Source organism: Eubalaena glacialis, chromosome 13 (genome assembly GCF_028564815.1).
Source record: "Eubalaena glacialis isolate mEubGla1 chromosome 13, mEubGla1.1.hap2.+ XY, whole genome shotgun sequence".
NCBI lineage: Eukaryota > Metazoa > Chordata > Mammalia > Artiodactyla > Balaenidae > Eubalaena > Eubalaena glacialis.
Window position 1 is genome coordinate 50,551,832 of NC_083728.1, and position 19,652 is coordinate 50,571,483.

The 19,652-nt window shown below is 54.1% G+C and overlaps 2 protein-coding genes across 2 annotated transcripts; both read right to left on the minus strand.

The window, feature by feature from the left end:
* Positions 1-940: 940 nt before the first annotated feature.
* Positions 941-5,029, minus strand: LOC133104004 (probable cystatin-15). Its single transcript, XM_061209637.1, has 3 exons — positions 4,782-5,029; positions 2,029-2,139; positions 941-1,087 (listed from the first exon to the last, which is right to left on the minus strand). Exons 1-3 carry the CDS (start codon positions 4,974-4,976, stop codon positions 941-943), a joined length of 453 nt encoding a protein of 150 aa, XP_061065620.1. The 5' UTR covers positions 4,977-5,029.
* Positions 5,030-9,209: 4,180 nt separating this feature from the next.
* On the minus strand, positions 9,210-12,466 carry LOC133104283 (probable cystatin-16). The gene is made up of 3 exons (XM_061209920.1): positions 12,266-12,466; positions 11,035-11,145; positions 9,210-9,341 (listed from the first exon to the last, which is right to left on the minus strand). Exons 1-3 carry the CDS (start codon positions 12,464-12,466, stop codon positions 9,210-9,212), a joined length of 444 nt encoding a protein of 147 aa, XP_061065903.1.
* Between the last annotated feature and the right edge of the window lie 7,186 nt (positions 12,467-19,652).

A 19,652-nucleotide genomic window follows, 5' to 3' on the forward strand; every position in this document is an offset into this window, starting at 1 on the left:
CCTCGGCCCCTCCAGGGCTGCCCCCACCAGGACCCGGGAAGAGAGAGGTGCTCATGGGGGGCTCTGTCACCTCAGGGCCTGTCCCAGGGCTAGTGATCAGTGTTGACAGCCATGGAGGCCAGGCTGTGTGCCGATGGGGGAACACAGGGGTCAGGGAGCGGGAGGGGAGGGGATGACTGGAGCTGCCATCTTCTGAGCTGACCCAAGAGGCCCTGAGAAGATTTCTCATCAGTCAGGCAGCTCCAGGGCAGATGCCCTGATGGGGATCCACAGAGGACAGAACCTTCTGTCATCTTTGTCACCCACCTCCCACCCCTGTGCCTGGGCATCAACCCAACACCACCACCGCAGAAGGGCCACCCACTGTGAATCTGGCCTCAGAGATGGACACAGAAGGGACACAGGTGGCTGTCGCCTGGCAAAACTGTCTGGATTCCTCTTGAGTGGTATGGATGGGGGGTGGAGAGATTGGAGGATGATGAACAAAGGAATGGAAGAATAGATGCATGGATGGATGGATGGAAGCATGGTTGATGGAAGGATGGTTGGATGGATGGATGGATGAATGAGAGGATGGATAAATGGACGGATGTATGGATGCATGGACGATGGAAAGATGGATGGATGGATGGATGCATGGACGCATGGATGCATGGATGGACAGACGATGTACAAATGGAGAATATATGAATGAATGAGTACACACACCAATCATGAGGACCCTGCAAGAACCAGGAAGGGCACCCTCCCATGAGCTGAGGAGCTTGATTGACTCAGCACCCTGAACCCACAGCCAAGATGAGGACAACAATGATAAATTCTCCATCGCTTGTCACTGGCAGCAACATCCATGGAAATAAACCAACAGGGAGAATGCAAAACTGACAGGGACCCAGAATGTGCTCTGAGATGCCTTTAATTGCTCTGGTGCCACGCAGACCTAGGACTCCAGACCCTCATTCTTCAGGAGAAAAGGAGCTGCTGTGGGAGCCGGGAACTCCTCCGCCCATTTCTGCTGGCAGGTGCTGTTCAGGAGGGTGAACTGGGTAAACCATGGATGTGAGTCCACAATGAAAGTGCAGCTCACCTGAAAATAGTAATTTTATGTAAGACGTAAAATCAGAACAATGTAACAATGAGAGCGCTTAGCAGGAAGGACTTACTAGGAGCTCAAGGTGCATTAAGAACTAAAGAGGAAAGAAAAGCAGAAACAAACAGTGGCCTGGGGCTGGGCTCCAGAGCTCAAGTCTCCACCATCAAGGCAGGGGCTCCTGAGAGGGTGCCTGGTGGGGCCATCACCTGCCCTTCAGGGTCCCCCCCACCCAGGGCACGTGACGCTGCCTGAAGGGTCTCTGCCCCGTCAGCTCTTGGGGGAGCCAGCAGACTGCCCAGGAGATGGTCCAGCTGGTGCCCACCCCGCCATCAGCTGCAGCTGCAAACCCACCCCAAGGAGAGGCTGCCCCAAGGCTGGGGTCCGGGGAGACCCCAGCCCCACTGAGGGCATCACCCTGACTGAGGCCCATCCCCAAGGTTTCAGTCCAAAGGACCAGATGTCAGTTCATAGGGTGATGACAAGAGGTCTGACTGACCAGGACTGCTCCTTGCCGCCCAGGAGACCAGAGGGAGGGGTGGGGCGACCAGCAAACTAAACTGTCCTCCTGTCCAGAAAAATCGGAGCAAAGGAAGGAGAGGCCCACAGGGAGAACAGCGTCTTCCTGGACCCGAGTTCTCAGGAAGCTGGAGGCTGGGACCCGGGGAGGCGCCATCCAAGAGGGAAGGGCCCATGGGGGTCTGTGGGGTTCTCTGGTGGGCCAGCTGGGCTGTGAGCACAGGCCCCAGCTTGCTGCTGTGCTGGGAGCATCTCTGTACAGGGGGAGCCCTGGGACCTGGCCGGAAGGGGCCAGGACCTGTCATTCTGCCCCACGGTCATCCCTGACAACTTCCAAGCCTCCTCTCATAGACTCTTCTTGACATTATTTTTCATTCTCTGAAGATTTGTGATGCTTTTGGTTGATTTTACTCTCAAACCTTTTTCTGTTCCGGGCCTTCTTGCAAGGGGCAGTTGTCAATGTCTTCGTCGTGTTTTTTACAAATTGTGCGGCCCAGCTCCAGGTCCATTAAATATATCCACCTATACTTCTGTCAAGGAGAGAGTGTAGAAACTTCTGTGAAATACTTACTTTGCAGTAATGAGAGAAACACAGAGAACCAAGTAGAAAATGGGCAAATGGGTATGAATGTGCACATGTGTATAAATTGGGACAAACCTAGGTGCATTTTTCTTAGTTTTAATTTATGTATTATTTTACTTTTTCATTTTAATTCTCTACTCTTCTTACAAAAAGATGTCCCTGAGTGCAGCTCCAGCAGCCCTGGACTCTTCCCTGCCGCACCCCTCCTGATGGCTGGTACCCGGGAGCCACATCACCAGTACATGCCAGTGGTGGAGGGGGGGTGGTCACGGGAGGTAGGGCCCCGGCGCTGACAGCACGCGCACAGCACACCTGACACGAGACCCAGCTCTCAGTCGCATCAGCCAGACACATGGAGGGCATCGCACGGCTCCTTCTAGGGAGGAGGACGGGGGCGCTTCTCCACCGAGCCGCCCTCAGAGCTGCCCTGTCCCTCGGGGGCAGCATCCAGACCAGGACAGGGGGCTGGGGGCTGGGTGCTCTGTCTCTCCTGGGGCAGCTGCAGCACCAAAGGGCTCACCTTGTAAACCTTCATCCAGGTGGATGTTTGTGAACCGGGTGCTGCTCTGTGTGTTCCTCAGCTTCTCTAAGAAGTTAACACAAGATAGGATTTCATCCCCTACAGAGAGGTCGTGAAAACTCGGAAGAACTCCAACACAGAGAGGAATGTAACCAGAAACTTCCATAGGGAGGAGCACGGCCCTGACCTGGAATTGTCTAGAAAGCTGGCTTCCTTAGGGGCTCAGGAATGCCTGCAGCTGATGCCACCAGCCACACACACAGACACACAGACACACACACACTCACACACACATGTCCAGCCCCTTGCACCGCCGCTGGACCCTGGGCGAGGACAGGCTTAGGGCAGGGCGGGGGCGGCAGCTGAGTCCGCAGTGATACTCTAGGGGCCCTCAGCCTCCCCAGGTCCAGGGCTGCGACGCAGCCCAGAGGAGGGCCAGCCAGTCAGGAAATGAGGGCCCTTGAGGGAAGCCAGGGCCGTCTGTGCAGGGAGGGGGCCAGCCTCCAGTCCCATCAGGAGTGTGTGCAGCGGGGGACCTTCACATCAGAGCCCCGCTGTCCTGGGCCAGCTTGGGGCTGGCCATCCGGGGCCAAGAATGGGTCTGGGCTCAGGACTGTTGGACAAAAACTAATCCAGACAAAGTATCCGGGGCGGGGGAGGTGTGAGCATCGATGGGAAAGCGCTGCCCAGCCAGGTGCTAAGGACACCCACACTCCCATCGGGTCCCCTCTCTTCCCCACCCTGATGCTCTGTAACCCACAACCTTCTTTCCCAGAACTGCCTCGGGAACACTGACTGTGACAGACTCGGCCCGGCCATCTTCCTGTCTCCCCCGCCCCTCACTCTGCTCTCCGCCCACCTGCTCAGGACAAAGACCTGTGGTCTGTGCTTGACCCCCGCCCCGCTACATGCCACATCAACCTCCAAGCCGACTCAGAAGCCAGCTCTTCCTCTGCCTCCTGGTGTCCAGGGCCCAGCTCCTGCACCCTGGTCTCAACTTGCCCCCAAGCTGTGGAGCCCACTGCCCCCATGAGGTCCAGAGAGATGCTGGACAAAGCTGAGCGACCGCCTCCCGTGAGTCCCCGCTCCTCCGAGGATAACATCCTGACCCAGCCCTGGCACACGCCCGCCTCTCTGAACTTCCTTCCCTGAGACACGGGCCCATAGCCCTCAGGCTGGCCCCGCCGGGCACTCGCGGCTCACCCCGGTCCAGGGCCCTCTCCGGGGCTGGCCGCGCTTCTTGTCCCCAAACCTGCACGTGGCCGGGTCCTTCCAGGAGTGCCCGTCATGAAGAGCGATTCCCTGCCCCCCCGCCCCCCCCTCCCCTCAGCCCTGCGGTCCTACACTGACCACTCTTGTCCAGGTCTTCCACTATCTCACCCGAGAACTTGGGGCCTGTGTGCTTCTCACCACCAGCGTAACGACCCCACGAGATCACGCCCTGTCTGCCTCTGATGCCTCCTGCCAGGCCTGACCCACGGCGGCCACGTGGCCAAGGCCGGCTCACTTCACGAGGGGCCTCAGCCCAGCATCCAGGCAGTGATCCCGGCAGCTGAGGCCTGCGATCGGCTCCACTCTGCGCTGCCGGTCCTGCCTGGGCTTTGGTGTTGGGGCGCTGCCTCCCCTCTGTCTCCCTCCTCACCTGCCCTCTGCCTCCCTCTCCTTCTCTCCCTGTTCCAAGCGCTAAGCTAACACATCAGAAACTTGGAGCCTTTCTATTTTGTTACCTTGTATTTTTAAACATCCTTGACCAAATGAAACATCTCTCACCTTTTCCTGCAGACCGCGGACGGCCCCTTCCCCTGACCCCGGGCCCGGCTTCAGGGAGAAGGTGGAGTCGCAGACAGGGAGCCTCCCTCACCCTCCGGCCCCCACTCCCCACCCCCACCCCCCACTCCCACCCCCACCCCCACCCCCCACTCCCCCCACCCCCATCCCCCACTCCCACCCCCCACCCTATCCCCCACTCTCACCCCACCCCCATCCCCCACTTCCATCCCCACCCCCATCCCCTACTCCCACCCCCACACCCATCCCCCATCCCCATCCCCCACTCCCATCCCCCTCACCTTGCGCTGGCTCCGCCCCACCCAAAGCAGCTTGTAAGCGTACTCATCTGGCTCGTGTTCATTGAAGTGAAACACAGCAAACTCCACACACAAGCGGAAGTTTGGCGTACTCTTACTGATGTCCTCAAACTTCCAGCTGCAGACATGAGGCCCCAGAGCAAGAAGCCCCAGGAGCAGAGACAGCTTCAGGAACATGCTGTCCGGCGTCGGCCTGGAGGCCAGCAGTACTCGGTGGGCCGCCCTCCCCAGCTCCCCAGCCAGCGCCGCCCTGCCCTGCACAGCCCTGTGCTGCTGGCCAGGCCCTCTGCCCAGCTCCTCCTCTCTGTCCCTCCCATCATCACCCGACGGGAGGCGGTGGCGGGGGGCGTGTCCCAATTTCCACCCCTCATCACGTAAGCCTTGGGCCCAAGGACATGCAGGCTCCGTTCCGCCTCGTCTCCAGGGCATCCCCAGCCCAGCCTCGGTAGGGCCTGGGTGAGGGTCTCAAGCCCACTGGGTTTGCGCTCATGGCAGTGCCTCCCTGGGCTGGCAGAGTCACGGGCACTTAGGAATGCTGGTGGGTCCTGAGTCCCGGGAGCCGAGGAGAAAACCAGATCTATCTCTGACCTTGGCTGCAGCCGATGACCTCAGGGCACAACGGGAAGTTCCAGTGAGGGGCAGCACGGGGGCCGGGGCACCATCCTCTTCACCACCGCTGGCACCTGCTGACCTACATGACAGGAGGCCTGGCCGTGCTTGGCAGTGGGCAGGGGACAAGGGGTAAGCCAGCCAAGGCAGGGGCTCTGCTGGAATGGATGTGAGCGGTAGCCATGGGCAGGAGGGGTTCCAGGGCTGGGGAAGGTCAGGCCCTGCCTTGCCCCAGCCAATGTGCATTCTCACGCAGATCTGCCATCTGTGGCGCTGTGACCTCTGCCGTGTGGCTGTGTCAGTCTCTTCTCACGGGAACCGTGTTACTGATGTGCCCTGCCTGGGATGCACACCAGGCCATGGGAGCGAGCGGGCCGGGAAAGTGGGATGTGCTGCCTGTGGACGTGAGGATGCTCCACACTGGACATGGGGGAGACGGACTCCTGTATGTTAATGATGATCCCAGAAAGGATGCGGGGTCTGGGCCATCGCCGTGGGGACAGGTTGTAGGACAGGACTGGGGCTGGCCCAGGAAGAGAGGGGAGTATGGACACAGTGGGGACACCCTCATCACCACCCTCATGGTCACGCCTCAGTGGACGGCTGTCAGCCTGGGGTCTAAGAGACACGGCAGGGTCCCGTCAGGGCGATCCCGATGAGGATGCAGCAAGCTGCTCCGAGGTGTGTGCGGGCCTGATCGTTTCCTCCACAGAGAAGTTGCGGCCCCCATGCTGGTTCCCCACCCCTGGCAGCGGTGACTGTAGCATCTGTAGTCTTCCGAGATCTGCAGGATCTGTCAGGAGGCCCCGTTTTCCTTCCCACCTTCTCCACGTCTAGATACCTCCTGCTGGAGGAGCAGTCTCATGAGACGTTGCGAAGGGTCGGCTGTTGGATTCCTCGATTGTCTCCAACAGGCTCTGTTTTCTTTCCCGTTCCTTCTGCTTCCTTGTGATAGTTTCCTTCCACTGAGGGAGGGACAGATCACCGGCCATAGCCCTGTCCATCCGCGGGTGCCTGTGATGTCCAGATCTCACATTCCTTGGACCCAGACATCAGCAGCTTCTCGAGTATGTTTCATCATAAAGTTTTTCATCATTTACTTTAAACATATACCCCAACCTGAATCGAGAGGGCTTCTCCAGCCCGCATGTTACCTAAGGGTGTGTTGCTGAATTTTCACTTTCCTTCTTAATTTCAACCTAAACTTCACTGTGCCTGGAGAACTCATTCCATATGATGTAGGTTCTTCGAAATCCACTGAAATTTGCTTTACGGATCAGAATGTGCTGAATTTGGATAAATGTTCTCTCAGCTCAAAAAGAATACGTGTTCTGCAGCTGCTGGTGAATGTTCTACGTAATTGTTATTAATTTGTCAAATCAACACTGAGGTGCGGCCCAGGGCGCCTGGTGGTGAGCCGTGGCTCAGCAGAGACCACAGAGAAACTGAAACAGAGACGTCTACTGCTCACAGGCCCTGGAGGAGGTACCGGCAGTTTCCACGTGGTGTGGGCTGGGGGTGGTCACAGCCGGAAGCAGACAGAGACCAAGAGGCACACGCCCTCACCCGAGGCCTTGGGCTCCCGGGTAATGCCAGACTGGTCAACTCAAGCCAAGAAAGCAGGTTCTGAAAAGCTCCGCAGGGGTCTTATCTAAGGGCGGGACAGGGGCGGGCCCTGGGGGGCAGGGGAGCCTTTGGGGGAAGTCACACAAAGCCTTTTATTTGCTCTCTCGGGCACGTGCTCATATGAGGGGTTGGTGTCAGTGTAAGGTCCCCACAAGCCACCTGACCATACAAACTGGACGCCCCATGGAGTAGCTTAGTTAAACTCTCCACAGTAATCAAAATCAAATTTGTTAAATGAATTCTTATGTTTTTGTAAACATCATCTGATTTTCACCTGGTGGGCTCTGTCAGTTATTGAGAGGGTGCTTTCAGTCTCCCCCTGGGACCAGACATCTGACTGTTCTCCCCCTGGTCCTGTCATGTGTGACTTTACTTCTCCAGAGACCAGGAGAAGAGGTGGCCCCCCTGAGAGACCTGTTGTTAACTTCCTTAACCAAGCAAAGCTGTGTCAGTCAGTTCCCCAAAGGCCACGGTTCCAATCCTGTATGTGTTTAGAGCTACAGCCAGCAGACGGAGGCTGCAGTCAGCCTCTGGCACCTGCATTCGTACCCTGGTGCCCCACGGGAGGCTTGTGGTGGGTTTAAAATCACCCCATGACTGGGTCTGAATGCTGAGGGACATGTGCAAAGCCCCCCGGTGTAGTTAAAGTGCACCTGAGGTCAGACCACAGAAGATTTGAAAAGAGCAGGACACAGGCCTTCCGATGGGAAACGGGAGTTGAGGTGAAGGTGGCCACTATTGTTCAGGGGGTTCTGTCTGGCCTTGGCCGGCTCGGGGCCCAGGAACAATGGCTCCCCCCTCTGAGCCCAAGTGCCCTCAAAGGAAGCTTGGCTGACCACACAGCCACCCTTATCAGTTTGTACTTGCCCTTATCAAATTGTGGGGAGATGTTAGAAATCCCAAACACAGGTACTAAAGGACCAAAGCTGGCTCAGGCCAGCTGTGCTCATGGAGCTGCCCGGAGCTGGGGGGCAGGGAGGGGGAGACCTGTTTCACCAGTGCTTATGGCCACATCATGGCAATAGGTCAGTCAGGAAAGAGACAGCCTGCCAACCACGGAACACGCAAATCAGATCCCCGAACTCAAAAGGTGGAGGGAAGACCCCTCAGCCCCTCCCTCTGAAGTCCTCCTCCAGACAGCGTCCCATGGCCTCTCTGTCCCACTTAGGGCCCCAGGCTCCCATCCCTCGGCCCCTCCAGGGCTGCCCCCCACCAGGACCCGGGAAGAGAGAGGTGCTCATGGGGGGCTCTGTCACCTCAGGGCCTGTCCCAGGGCTAGTGATCAGTGTTGACGGCCATGGAGGCCAGACTGGGTGCCGATGGGGGAACACAGGGGTCAGGGAGTGGGAGGGGAGGGGGTGACTGGAGCTGCCATCTTCTGAGCTGACCCCAGAGGCCCTGAGAAGATTTCTCATCAGTCAGGCAGCTCCAGGGCAGATGCCCTGATGGGGATCCACAGAGGACAGAACCTTCTGTCATCTTTGTCACCCACCTCCCACCCCTGTGCCTGGGCATCAACCCAACACCACCACCGCAGAAGGGCCACTCACTGTGAATCTGGCCTCAGAGATGGACACAGAAGGGACACAGGTGGCTGTTGCCTGGCAAAACCGTCTGGATTCCTTTTGAGTGGAATGGATGGGGGCCTGGAGAGATTGGAGAATGAAGGAACAAAAGAATGGAAGAATGGATGCATGGATGATGGATGGATGGATGGATGCATGTTTGGATGGATGGATGGATGAAAGGAGGGATAAATGGATTGATGTATGGATGAATGGATGATGGAAAGATGGATGGATGCCTGGATACATGGATGGATGCATGGGTGGATGGATGCATGGATGATGGAAGGATGGATGGATGCATGGATGGACAGACGATGTACAAATGGAGAATATATGAATGAATGAATGAGTACACACACCAATCATGAGGACCCTGCAAGAACCAGGAAGGGCACCCTCCCATGAGCTGAGGAGCTTGATTGACTCAGCACCCTGAACCCACAGCCAAGGTGAGGACAACAATGATAAATTCTCCATTACTTGTCACTGGCAGCAACATCCATGGAAATAAACCATCAGGGAGAATGCAAAACTGACAGGGACCCAGAATGTGCTCTGAGATGCCTTTAATTGCTCTGGTGCCACGCAGACCTAGGACTCCAGACCCTCATTCTTCAGGAGAAAAGGAGCTGCTGTGGGAGCCAGGAACTCCTCCGCCCCATTTCTGCTGGCAGGTGCTGTTCAGGAGGGTGAACTGGGTAAACCATGGCCGTGAGTCCACAATGAAAGTGCAGCTCACCTGAAGAAAGTAATTTTATGTAAGACATAAAATCAGAACAATGTAACAATGAGAGCGCTTAGCAGGAAGGACTTACTAGGAGCTCAAGGTGCATTAAGAACTAAAGAGGAAAGAAAAGCAGAAACAAACAGTGGCCTGGGGCTGGGCTCCAGAGCTCAAGTCTCCACCATCAAGGCAGGGGCTCCTGAGAGGGTGCCTGGTGGGGCCATCACCTGCCCTTCAGGGTCCCCCCCACCCAGGGCACGTGACGCTGCCTGAAGGGTCTCTGCCCCGTCAGCTCTTGGGGGAGCCAGCAGACTGCCCAGGAGATGGTCCAGCTGGTGCCCACCTCGCCATCAGCTGCAGCTGCAAACCCACCCCAAGGAGAGGCTGCCCCAAGGCTGGGGTCCGGGGAGACCCCAGCCCCACTGAGGGCATCACCCTGACTGAGGCCCATCCCCAAGGTTTCAGTCCAAAGGACCAGATGTCAGTTCATAGGGTGATGACAAGAGGTCTGACTGACCAGGACTGCTCCTTGCCGCCCAGGAGACCAGAGGGAGGGGTGGGGCGACCAGCAAACTAAACTGTCCTCCTGTCCAGAAGAATCGGAGCAAAGGAAGGAGAGGCCCACAGGGAGAACAGCGTCTTCCTGGACCCGAGTTCTCAGGAAGCTGGAGGCTGGGACCCGGGGAGGCTCCATCCAAGAGGGAAGGGCCCATGGGGGTCTGTGGGGTTCTCTGGTGGGCCAGCCGGGCTGTAGCACAGGGCCCAGCTTGCTGCTGTGCTGGGAGCATCTCTGTACAGGGGGAGCCCTGGGACCTGGAGGGGAGGGGCCAGGACCTGTCATTCTGCCCCAGGGTCATCCCTGAGGACTTCCCTAAGCACCCTCCCCTCAGCATGCTGTGAGATAAAGAAAATGTGTATATTGGTCTCTGCCTGTATTCCTGGCAGAGAACACCTGGATCCCTTGTAAATTTCTAAGTGATAAGAACACCAGGAGCATGTTTTGTCCTATTGAGGTGACTCTGGGTGGGCTCCTGGGTGGGGGCTGGTCAGCAGAAAGACCAATGATGACCAGTCATGGGGCTTGGGATAGTCTTGCCTACGTGAGGAAGCCTCCCTAGAATCCTGATGGTGTGGGGTTCAGAGCATCCATGTGGGTGAGTACATCCACATATTGGGGGGAGGGGTGATACACCTCGATCCTCAGAAGCTCCTGTGCTCAGAACCCTCCCCCACCTCACCTTGTGTATCTCTGCATCTGGCTGTTCATCTGTATCCTTTACCATATCCTTTAATAAGATGGGAAACATAAGTATTTCCCTGAGTTCTGTGAGCCACTCTAGCAAATTAATCAAACCTGAAGAGGGGGAGATGGGAACCTCCGATTTGTGGTCAATTGGACAGAAGTTGTGGGCAGCCTGGGGACCTACTCCCTGTAACTGGCATCTGAATGGGTCAGGGTGTCTTGTGGGCCTGAGCCCTTAACCTGTGAGACTTGATGCCACCTCCAGGTAGGTAACTGGTGCCCCCAAGAATTGTTTGGTGGAGGAAAACCCCCACACATTTGGTGACCAGAAGGGTCGGGAGAGAGGTGTTCAGTGTGGGGAATAAAGGAGATGCACGGGAACTATGTGTTTTCCTAATACACCCTCCTTAATATGATTTTTCCTTCTCAGATTTGTGATGCTTTGGGTTGATTTTACTCTCAAACCTTTTTCTCTTCTGGGCCTTCTTGCAAGGGGCAGTTGTCAATGTCTTCATCGTATTTTTTACAAATTGTGCAGCCCAGCTCCAAGTCCATTAAATATATCATTGTCCAGTTCTCTCAAGGAGAAATTAGGAAACAGAAAGGCAGAGAATCCAGTAGAAAACTGGGACAAAAGACTACAATATGCACATGAATAGGACACACAAACCATGTTCAATTTCTCTGCAAGCACATAACCAACAAAAAGATGTCCCTGAGTGCAGCTCCAGCAGCCCTGGACTCTTCCCTGCCGCACCCCTCCTGATGGCTGGTACCCGGGAGCCACATCACCAGTACATGCCAGTGGTGGAGGGGGGGTGGTCACGGGAGGTAGGGCCCCGGCGCTGACAGCACACGCACAGCACACCTGACACGAGACCCAGCTCTCAATCGCATCAGCCAGACACACGGAGGGCATCGCACGGCTCCTTCTAGGGAGGAGGACGGGGGCGCTTCTCCACCGAGCCGCCCTCAGAGCTGCCCTGTCCCTCGGGGGCAGCATCCAGACCAGGACAGGGGGCTGGGGGCTGGATGCTCTGTCTCTCTTGGGGCAGCTGCGGCACCAAAGGGCTCACCTTGTAAACCTTCATCCAGGTGGATGTTTGTGAACCGGGTGCTGCTCTGTGTGTTCCTCAGCTTCTCTAAGAAGTTAACACAAGATAGGATTTCATCCCCTACAGAGAGGTCGTGAAAACTCAGAAGAACTCCAACACGGAGAGGAATGTAACCAGAAACTTCCATAGGGAGGAGCACGGCCCTGACCTGGAATTGTCTAGAAAGCTGGCTTCCTTAGGGGCTCAGGAATGCCTGCAGCTGATGCCACCAGCCACACACGCGCACACACACACACACACACACACACACACACATATGCCCAGCCCCTTGCACTGCCGCTGGACCCTGGGCAAAGACGGGCTTAGGGCCTGGTGGGGGTTGGGGGCAGCCGAGTCTGCAGTGATGCTCGAGGGGCCCTCAGCCTCCCCAGGTCCAGGGCTGCGACGCAGCCCAGAGGAGGGCCAGCTGGTCAGCAAATGAGGGCCCATGAGGGAAGCCAGGGCCGTCTGTGCAGGGAGGGGGCCAGCCTCCTGCCCCATCAGTAGTGTGTGCAGCGGGGGACCCTCACATCACAGCCTCACTGACCTGGGCCGGCTTGGGGCTGGCCATCCAGCAGCCTGGGCCCACGACTGCCACTCACTTTTTGCTGGGCTCGCCTGACCTCCAGCAGCTTGTAGGTGTGCCCCTCCTCATGGCCACTGTTGAACCAAGCCACGGCGAACTCCACAGACACCGCAAAATAATCGTGGTCCTTACTAATGTCTACAAATTCCTTCTGAATGGTCCGGACGTGAATGCCCACGACAGTGAGCCCCAGAAGCAGAGCTGCCTTTGGGAACATGCTGTCCAGAGTCAGCACGAAAGACAGGTGATGGGGGGCAGGGGGTGGGCGGCCTTCCGCAGCCCACAGCCCACGCAGCCCTGCGCTCTGGCCTCCCGCTTTGAAGATGCCTGTGCCCAGCTCCTCCTCTGCATCCCCTGTCTGTCCCTCCTGCCGGCACTAAAGAGGCAGAGCAGGGGGTTACATCCCTGCCTCATCACAGAAAGCCTGGATGCAGGGACACGCACAGAGCAGTCTCTGTCCCCCTTGTTTTCAGGGCTTCATCCTGACAGGGTCCCACTCCGCAGGGCCCTGCATCCCCCCTGCTTGCCCTGGGGACTGTGCAGGCAGGGACTGCCAGAGTCCTGTGATTTCCTGGGAGCTCGAGGAAGCCAAGCCTGCCTATGACCTTGGCTGGAGCCAACACCACCAGCTGGGCACAGGGGAGTACGGGGTGTGCAGCCAGCAGTGGAGGTGTCTAGGAGGAGTTGTCCTCATCACTGCCCTGATAGGAATTACTAACCATAGTTGATTTCCTAATTGTCTTTTCTCTTATCGACTTCCAGCTCAAGTCCACTACAGTCAGAGAACATACTTACCATTATGTCTCTTCTCTGAAATTTGTTGAGATTTGTTTTATGGCCAATATGCCACAGGTTCTTTTTTTTTTTTTTTTTTTTGATGTAGACCATTTTTAAAGCCTTCAGTGTATTTGTTACAATACCGTTTCTGTTTTAGGTTTTGTTTTTTTGGGGGCAAGGCACATGGGATCTTAGCTCCCCGACCAGGGATTGAACCCCGCATTGGAAGGCAAAGTCTTAGCCACTGGACCACCAGGGAAGTCCCCACATGTTCTTGAAAAGACTGTATGTTCTGCATTTTTCAGGTGCAGAGTTAGGTATTGACGTATCTCAGGTCGCCCATGTGACCAAACCTTCCACATATTGACTCTCTTTATTTTGTTTTGTTTTATTGAGTTTTCTTTGGTTTGGGTTTGGGTTTTGGTCTGTTGTTCTGTCCGTTTCTGAGAGATGCATTAAAATCTCTCACTGTGATTATAATTGTGGATTTGTTTGGTCTTCTTTTCTCATAATTCTTGCTGTATATATTTGAGACTCTGTCATTAAGTGCTTTTATAAACAGAACTGTTAGGCCATTTTATCCTCATCAATCACACCTCTGCCTCCCAGTGATGCTCTAGAATCAGCTTTGTCTGACATCAGAGTAGCCACATCAGCAATGTTCTCATTAGCATTTCCATTATGTATCTTTATCCGTCTTTTTACTGGAAGATGGTACCTTAATAATTCAGATGTGTCTTTGTAAACAGCATGTAGGTTTTTAAATCAGTCTAACATTCTTTTATTTGGGGGATTTATCCCATTTGCGATGACTCCTATTACTGATTGTTATCAGTATATTCAGGTTCAAATCTACCATATTACTGTGGGTTTTCTCTCCATATCGGTTGTCTCTGTTCCTTCTTTTCTCCTTTCTTGTGTTCTCTTGGATTATTCATGGTCTTTTCATTGTTCCGTTTCTTCCTCTCAATGGCTTTATTTGCCCTTATTTCTCTTCTCTCAGTGGTAACTCAAGCGATTGTAATGAGCACCACTGACTTAATTGAATCTACTGTAAATTAGCACCTGTACCATTTCAAGGTTGGAGGGAACACTATTGCTCTTAACCTCACTTCTGCCTGGTGTGTTATTGTTGTCATATTTGAAAGTCCATAGAACAATATGATTGTTGCCTTACGCATTCACTATTCACTTGGACTTAGCAACATACCTACCCTTCTGCTGGGCATAATTCCCTCAACATAACTTTTCTTCCAGAGGGATCATTTCCCCTCCCCCTAAAGAATTCTCTTAAGGATTTTGGGAGGGTTGGATATTATTGATACATCTTTTAGTTTTTGGAAAAAGCTGTCTTCTCACTAAGCAATTCTATTTCTATGGGAGCCCCTTGTTCTAGCGGTTCAGCCAAGTCTCTCTCCTCTCTCCTCTCTGTGTCCTTTTAGCATTGCTAATATATGAATTTAAGACTATAAATTTTCCTCTAAGCTCTGCTTTGGCTGTATCTCAGAAGTTTTGCTATGTCGTATGTTCACTATCTTTCAATTTAAAGTATTTTCTTATTTCCTATATGATTTCTTCTTTGATCCCTGGATTATTTAGAATGCTACTGCTACATTTATGGGCAGCTAGAGGTTTTCACATTAAGTTTTTATTGCAGTTGTCTACTGTGAACAGAGAACATACTCTGAACCATGTCAATCTTTTGAAATTTTTGAGATTTCTTTCCTCTTTTGTTGTCTGAAATGTTTTTATTTAGCCTTCATTTTTGAAGACTATTTTTGCTAGCTATAGAATTCTAGGTTGTTACTATTTGATTTCAGTTCTTTGAAGATTCAAAGTGAGGCTTCTGAGAATGATCTACTCCCGGTTGACTTTCACTCATAGAATGCAGCCCTTCATGGTCTCAACTGAAATCCTGGGATATTTACCACAGCCCTTCTTGGCAGGTTCTGAACCCCAGGTTTTGTTCCCCCAGTTGAAGCAAAGAACATGCCTTTTCTCCAGTGACATTTCTCCCCAGCATCTGGCAAAATACCATTGTGAACATCGTAGGGAACCTTGCTGAAAAGGAACATGGGGGCTGGAAAAGCAGAGACGTTGGCTAAGGCTGTTCAAAAGCCCAAGGAGCAAACCAAAGCCAGCAGGCCTCTGCTCTCCTGCCTCATCCTATGACTCCGACCTTATCCTTGGGATGATAGAACTGTGACTAAACATGCAACTACAGGACATGCCTACTCCTTATCTCTCAGTGGGTCTGACTGTTGCTATTTCAGAAGTCGGGAGAGACGAGGACAGCTGGCCAAGCACCCACTGGAAGAACAGAGTTGCCGTTTCTCGGGGCAGCGGGGCTGGAGGGGGTCTTGGGTGATGTCCGGGAGTGGGGGGTGAGGGGGGTGCACTCACGGAGGCCAGTGGGCACAGACAGGAGAGATACACAGATCACCCTCTGCCCTGAGAGAGCACGAGCCATGGTGCTGGGCTACTGTCCACATTAGGGAAACAAAAATTTAGGGAAACTCTACAAAATAATGACCCTTCAAAAGCACCAAGGTCGTGAAGTCAATGAAAGACTGATCGTCCCAGATGGAAGACGATCAACACATCCTTCTCTATAGGAGCTCTTGGCAGGAAAGGTGCTTCCATGTTCTGGTGCTCGGTCACTGGCTGAGGCAGAGGGTATGCATGTCCCCTGACACCAGACGGGTCTGAGGACCAGCAGGGGGATCCCTTGGTTGCACTGCAGTTGGAGAGGAGGACCCACCTGTGTGTGGGCCTCACTCACTAACATGCTGGGGGTGATAGGCAACACATTGGCAGCTTCCTCTCCGAAGTTTCAAGGGAAACACTTCTTTGCATTGTAATTACAGCATTTCCCTAAGTTTGAGATTCTTTTAAAAATGAAACCTATTTTTGAAAACACAGCAGGACTGAGACACAGCGATCCCCTCAGTATGTGGATATGGGTCAGAAGAGGGGAGGCGAGCCCAAAAGGATGGGGCTGTCCCCGCACCGAGGGATACCAGCTGCAATGGGGGGTGTGCCCGGGAAGTGCTGGGACCACCACTCTTGATCCAGCAACAGGAACACGCCTTGCTGCTTCTGACACAGAATCACACGTTGTTGCAGCTGGAGGTGACTTAAATACAGACCAGCGCCACCTCCACGGGGACAGGAGCAGAGCTCCGTGGGAGCGTTTCTGGCTGAAGTCCCCAGGCCATCAGAGGGGGCCCTAAGCAGAGCTTCAGGCCCGCCTTCCTCAGGCAGGTGGAGGCCCCACGGTGCTGGTGGCGCTCAGGGCGCACAGTGAGAGCGGCGGAGGGAAGCCAGTGCGGGGATGCTGGCGAGCAGGTGACACTGGCTCCGTTCCTCTAGGGCTCCTGGGAGACAATACGGAGTGTGTGCCTCGAAGGGGCCCACCTGAGGGGGGTATCAAGTCTCCAGCTCCTGTCTGTCTTGTATAGAGGCTGCTCCCACCGCCTGCCGCTTTGGCCTGTCCCCACCCGTGGGCACACATGCCCGCGGCCAGAGAATCCTCAGGCAAAGCACAGGGCACATGGTAGGAGGCCTGGTTCTGCCGGGAGGCACGTCGGAGCCCTCTGCTGCTCTGTCCCCTGGGGGGTGGCCCTGTCCCACGCCTGGCAATGCCCTGGGGCAGGAGGGCTGTGCTGGCCCATCCCCGTGTCCTTGCTCCAGCCCCTGTGAGGGGAGAATGGGGAGAATGGGGGCTTTCTGGAAGTGTTCTGGGGAGGGCTGGCACATACCTCCCGACGCCCCATTATTACCGGGGGTGGAGCAGGCGTGCCCATCCCCGTGTATGTAGCTGGGGCTGAGCTGACAGACAGCTCTGGGAGAAGCCCTCTAGGAGCAGGATGGGGAGCTCGCAAGCACAGGGACAGTGGGAGAAGTCCTGTCTTTTCTCTCCTTAGTCCTCTCCCACCCCAGCCCCTGGGCGATCCATGGCAGCAGTACTGAGAGCAGAACACGGACGGCAGATACTGCAGCCACATAAACATTGGGGGAGGGGGGAGTCTCCCTCTTTGATCAGAGCAGCTGTGGTTCTAAGAGGGTGGGGCAAACCTCCACTGCTTTTTCCCATCTCTGTCCTCCTGCTCTGTGGCCCCAGAATTGGGTGTAGATGTGGGCCTGCAAAGCTGAGCAACATGAGGAAGATCTGGGGAACCAGAAAGGACCAGAGGGATCATGGGAGCTCAGGAAAGTGAACCCTGAACAGCACAAGTGTGGGTATAACCTTAATGGCACACGAAAGATGTGAACTGAAGGAAGGGACAGACCACCACCCAGCCAGCCCAGCCCCTGGAAGAACACACATGCACAGACCCAAACAGCCCTGCAGAGGGTTGACACAGAGCTGACCTGACGCTGAAATCATGACCCCCAGAAGGCTGATCAGAATTTGCACCCTGAATGCAGCTGGGTGAATCACTTGCTGAAACAAAAATACCAACATTCCCCAAAGAACATAAATAAGATACAGAGTCTCATAACACAGTTTTCAAAACACCCAGGATACAACCCAAGATTACTTAGCATATGAAGAATCAAGAAAATCTCAGCTCTCCCGGGGAAAAAACAATCAACAGACGCTGATGCTGAGATAACTCAGATGTTGGAAATATCTGACAAAGACTTTAAAGCAGCTATTATCAAAAGGTTCCTAGTAAGGGTAAACACTCTTCAAAGATTGGAAAAGTAGGAACTATTAGTAAGAAATAGAAGATATCCATAAAAACCACATGGATATTTTACTGATATCCTGCAAAAATACAAAAACCAAAATAAAAATCTCATTGGATGAACTCAAGAGCAGACTGAAGATGTCAGAGGAAAGGGCCTGTGAATTTGAAGCTAGGTCAATAGAAATTATCCACTATGAACACTAAAGAGGAAGAAAACATTAAAAAGCATGAATAGAGCTTCAGCAGCCTATGGGACAATATCAAAAAGTCTTTCATGTCATTGGACTCCCAGAGGGAGAGGAGAAAGTGTTGTGCCAGAAGAAGAAGAAGGAGGAGGAGGAGGAGGAAGAGAAGGGGGGAGGGGGAGGGGAGAAGGAGGAAGGAGAAGAAGGAGAAGAAGGGGAAGAGATAATGGCTGAGACTTTCCCAAATTTGTCGAAAACACAGATTTAAGAAGCTCAGAGAACCCCAAAACAAGTAAATTCCAAGAAATCCACAGCAGAGCACATTATACTCAAACCACTGAAAACTAAAGACAAAGGAAAAAACCTGAGAGCCATTAGAGAAAAGACATAATTTACAGAAGAACAAAGATTTGAATGACTGCAGATTTCTCACCAGGAACACAGAGGCTAGAAGGAAGTAGAACATGATTTTGAATTCTGAAAGACAAGAACGGCCAAACCTGAATTCTATATTTAGGGAAAATATAATAGTGGCATAAAGATGTTATCAGATGAGGAAAGGTTAAAGTATTTCATTGCCAGCAGACCTGCTATAAAAGAAGGGCTAAGGGAATTCTTTAACAGAGAGAAATTTTCTTGGTTCTTCATATGCTGAGTAATCTTGGATTGTATCCGGGACATTTGAAAATTGTGTTATGAGACTATATCTTATTTACGTCCTATGGGGAATGTTGATATTTTTGTTTGGGAAGACGGAGGAAGGGGGCCCAGGCTGAGCAATGCCTCTGGAAGCTGGAAGAGGCAAAGAAAATGTTCTTCCCTAACACCTCTGGAAACAGTGTAGCCCTGCACACACCATAATTTTAGGACCTCCAATCTCCAGAACTGTGAGATAATAAGTGTGTGTCGTCTTAAGCCACCGTTGGTGGTCACTTGTCACCGCAGCCACAGGACACTAACCAGGTACCAAGAGAGGAGAGGTCACTGCTGTGGAGGCTGGGGGAGAACAGGGAAGGGACCCGCTTGGCAGTCAGCTCTAGAATCCCACCGGGGCGGGAGCCCCACAGCTGGACCTTCCCAGTCCCTCCCCTTCCTCGCCTCATCCAGACCAGGAAGGTCCAGGACCCGCAGGTGGTGAGACGGGAGGCAGGGCAGACAGAGGGCAGGGGAGAATGACAGAAACCATCTCTCTCTCTCCAGGCAGGCCTCCAGGATGGAGAAGAGCAGCTCCAAGTGCCTTCTAAGCTCTGGGCATCTGAAGACCCTGGCCCCTTGGTACTGGACCGAGGGTGCATGTGTTGTACAAGTGCCACAGAGGGTCGCAGGGATGGAGAGCATGGCTGGTGCATCCACAGGGACAGCAGGACATGAACACAGAGCCGTGTCGTGGCCACACCCGCAAGCTTCCCGTACGGGGCACACCCTCCGTTTTCTGGGGAGTATCAGCTTCTCCAGCGAGGCCCAGGTACCTCCCAGGGTTAAGAAATATTAGCAGGAGGAAGATGCCAAGGTTTGGGCTTGTGGGTGAGCTTGCATCCCAGCCAGCCTGGGGAGTGGGGAGGGGACGACCAGAGGAATGTCTGAGGAAGATCACAGGGACAGGAGGACGAGGTGTTCAGGGCTCTGTCTCGCTCCACCGCCCTGGGATCTAGTGCCCCCAAGTGCCCATCGCTTCCTGCCTGCCGCTCAGGCCTCCCACGGCCCGGCTGGGCCAAGCTCAGCGGACAGAAACCCCTGGCCTGGC

Excerpts from the sequence above, each read along its gene's own strand:
- LOC133104004 (XM_061209637.1), bottom strand. The coding sequence starts at position 4,976 with ATGTTCCTGAAGCTGTCTCTGCTCCTGGGGCTTCTTGCTCTGGGGCCT. Across the intron at positions 2,140-4,781 it reads TGGGGCGGAGCCAGCGCAAG|AAGTATAGGTGGATATATTT; the intron begins GTGAGGGGGATG and ends TCTCCTTGACAG. Across the intron at positions 1,088-2,028 it reads AAGGCCCGGAACAGAAAAAG|GTGAGCTGCACTTTCATTGT; the intron begins GTTTGAGAGTAA and ends TACTATTTTCAG.
- LOC133104283 (XM_061209920.1), bottom strand. The coding sequence starts at position 12,466 with ATGTTCCCAAAGGCAGCTCTGCTTCTGGGGCTCACTGTCGTGGGCATT. Across the intron at positions 11,146-12,265 it reads TCAGGCGAGCCCAGCAAAAA|AACTGGACAATGATATATTT; the intron begins GTGAGTGGCAGT and ends TCTCCTTGAGAG. Across the intron at positions 9,342-11,034 it reads AAGGCCCAGAAGAGAAAAAG|GTGAGCTGCACTTTCATTGT; the intron begins GTTTGAGAGTAA and ends TACTTTCTTCAG.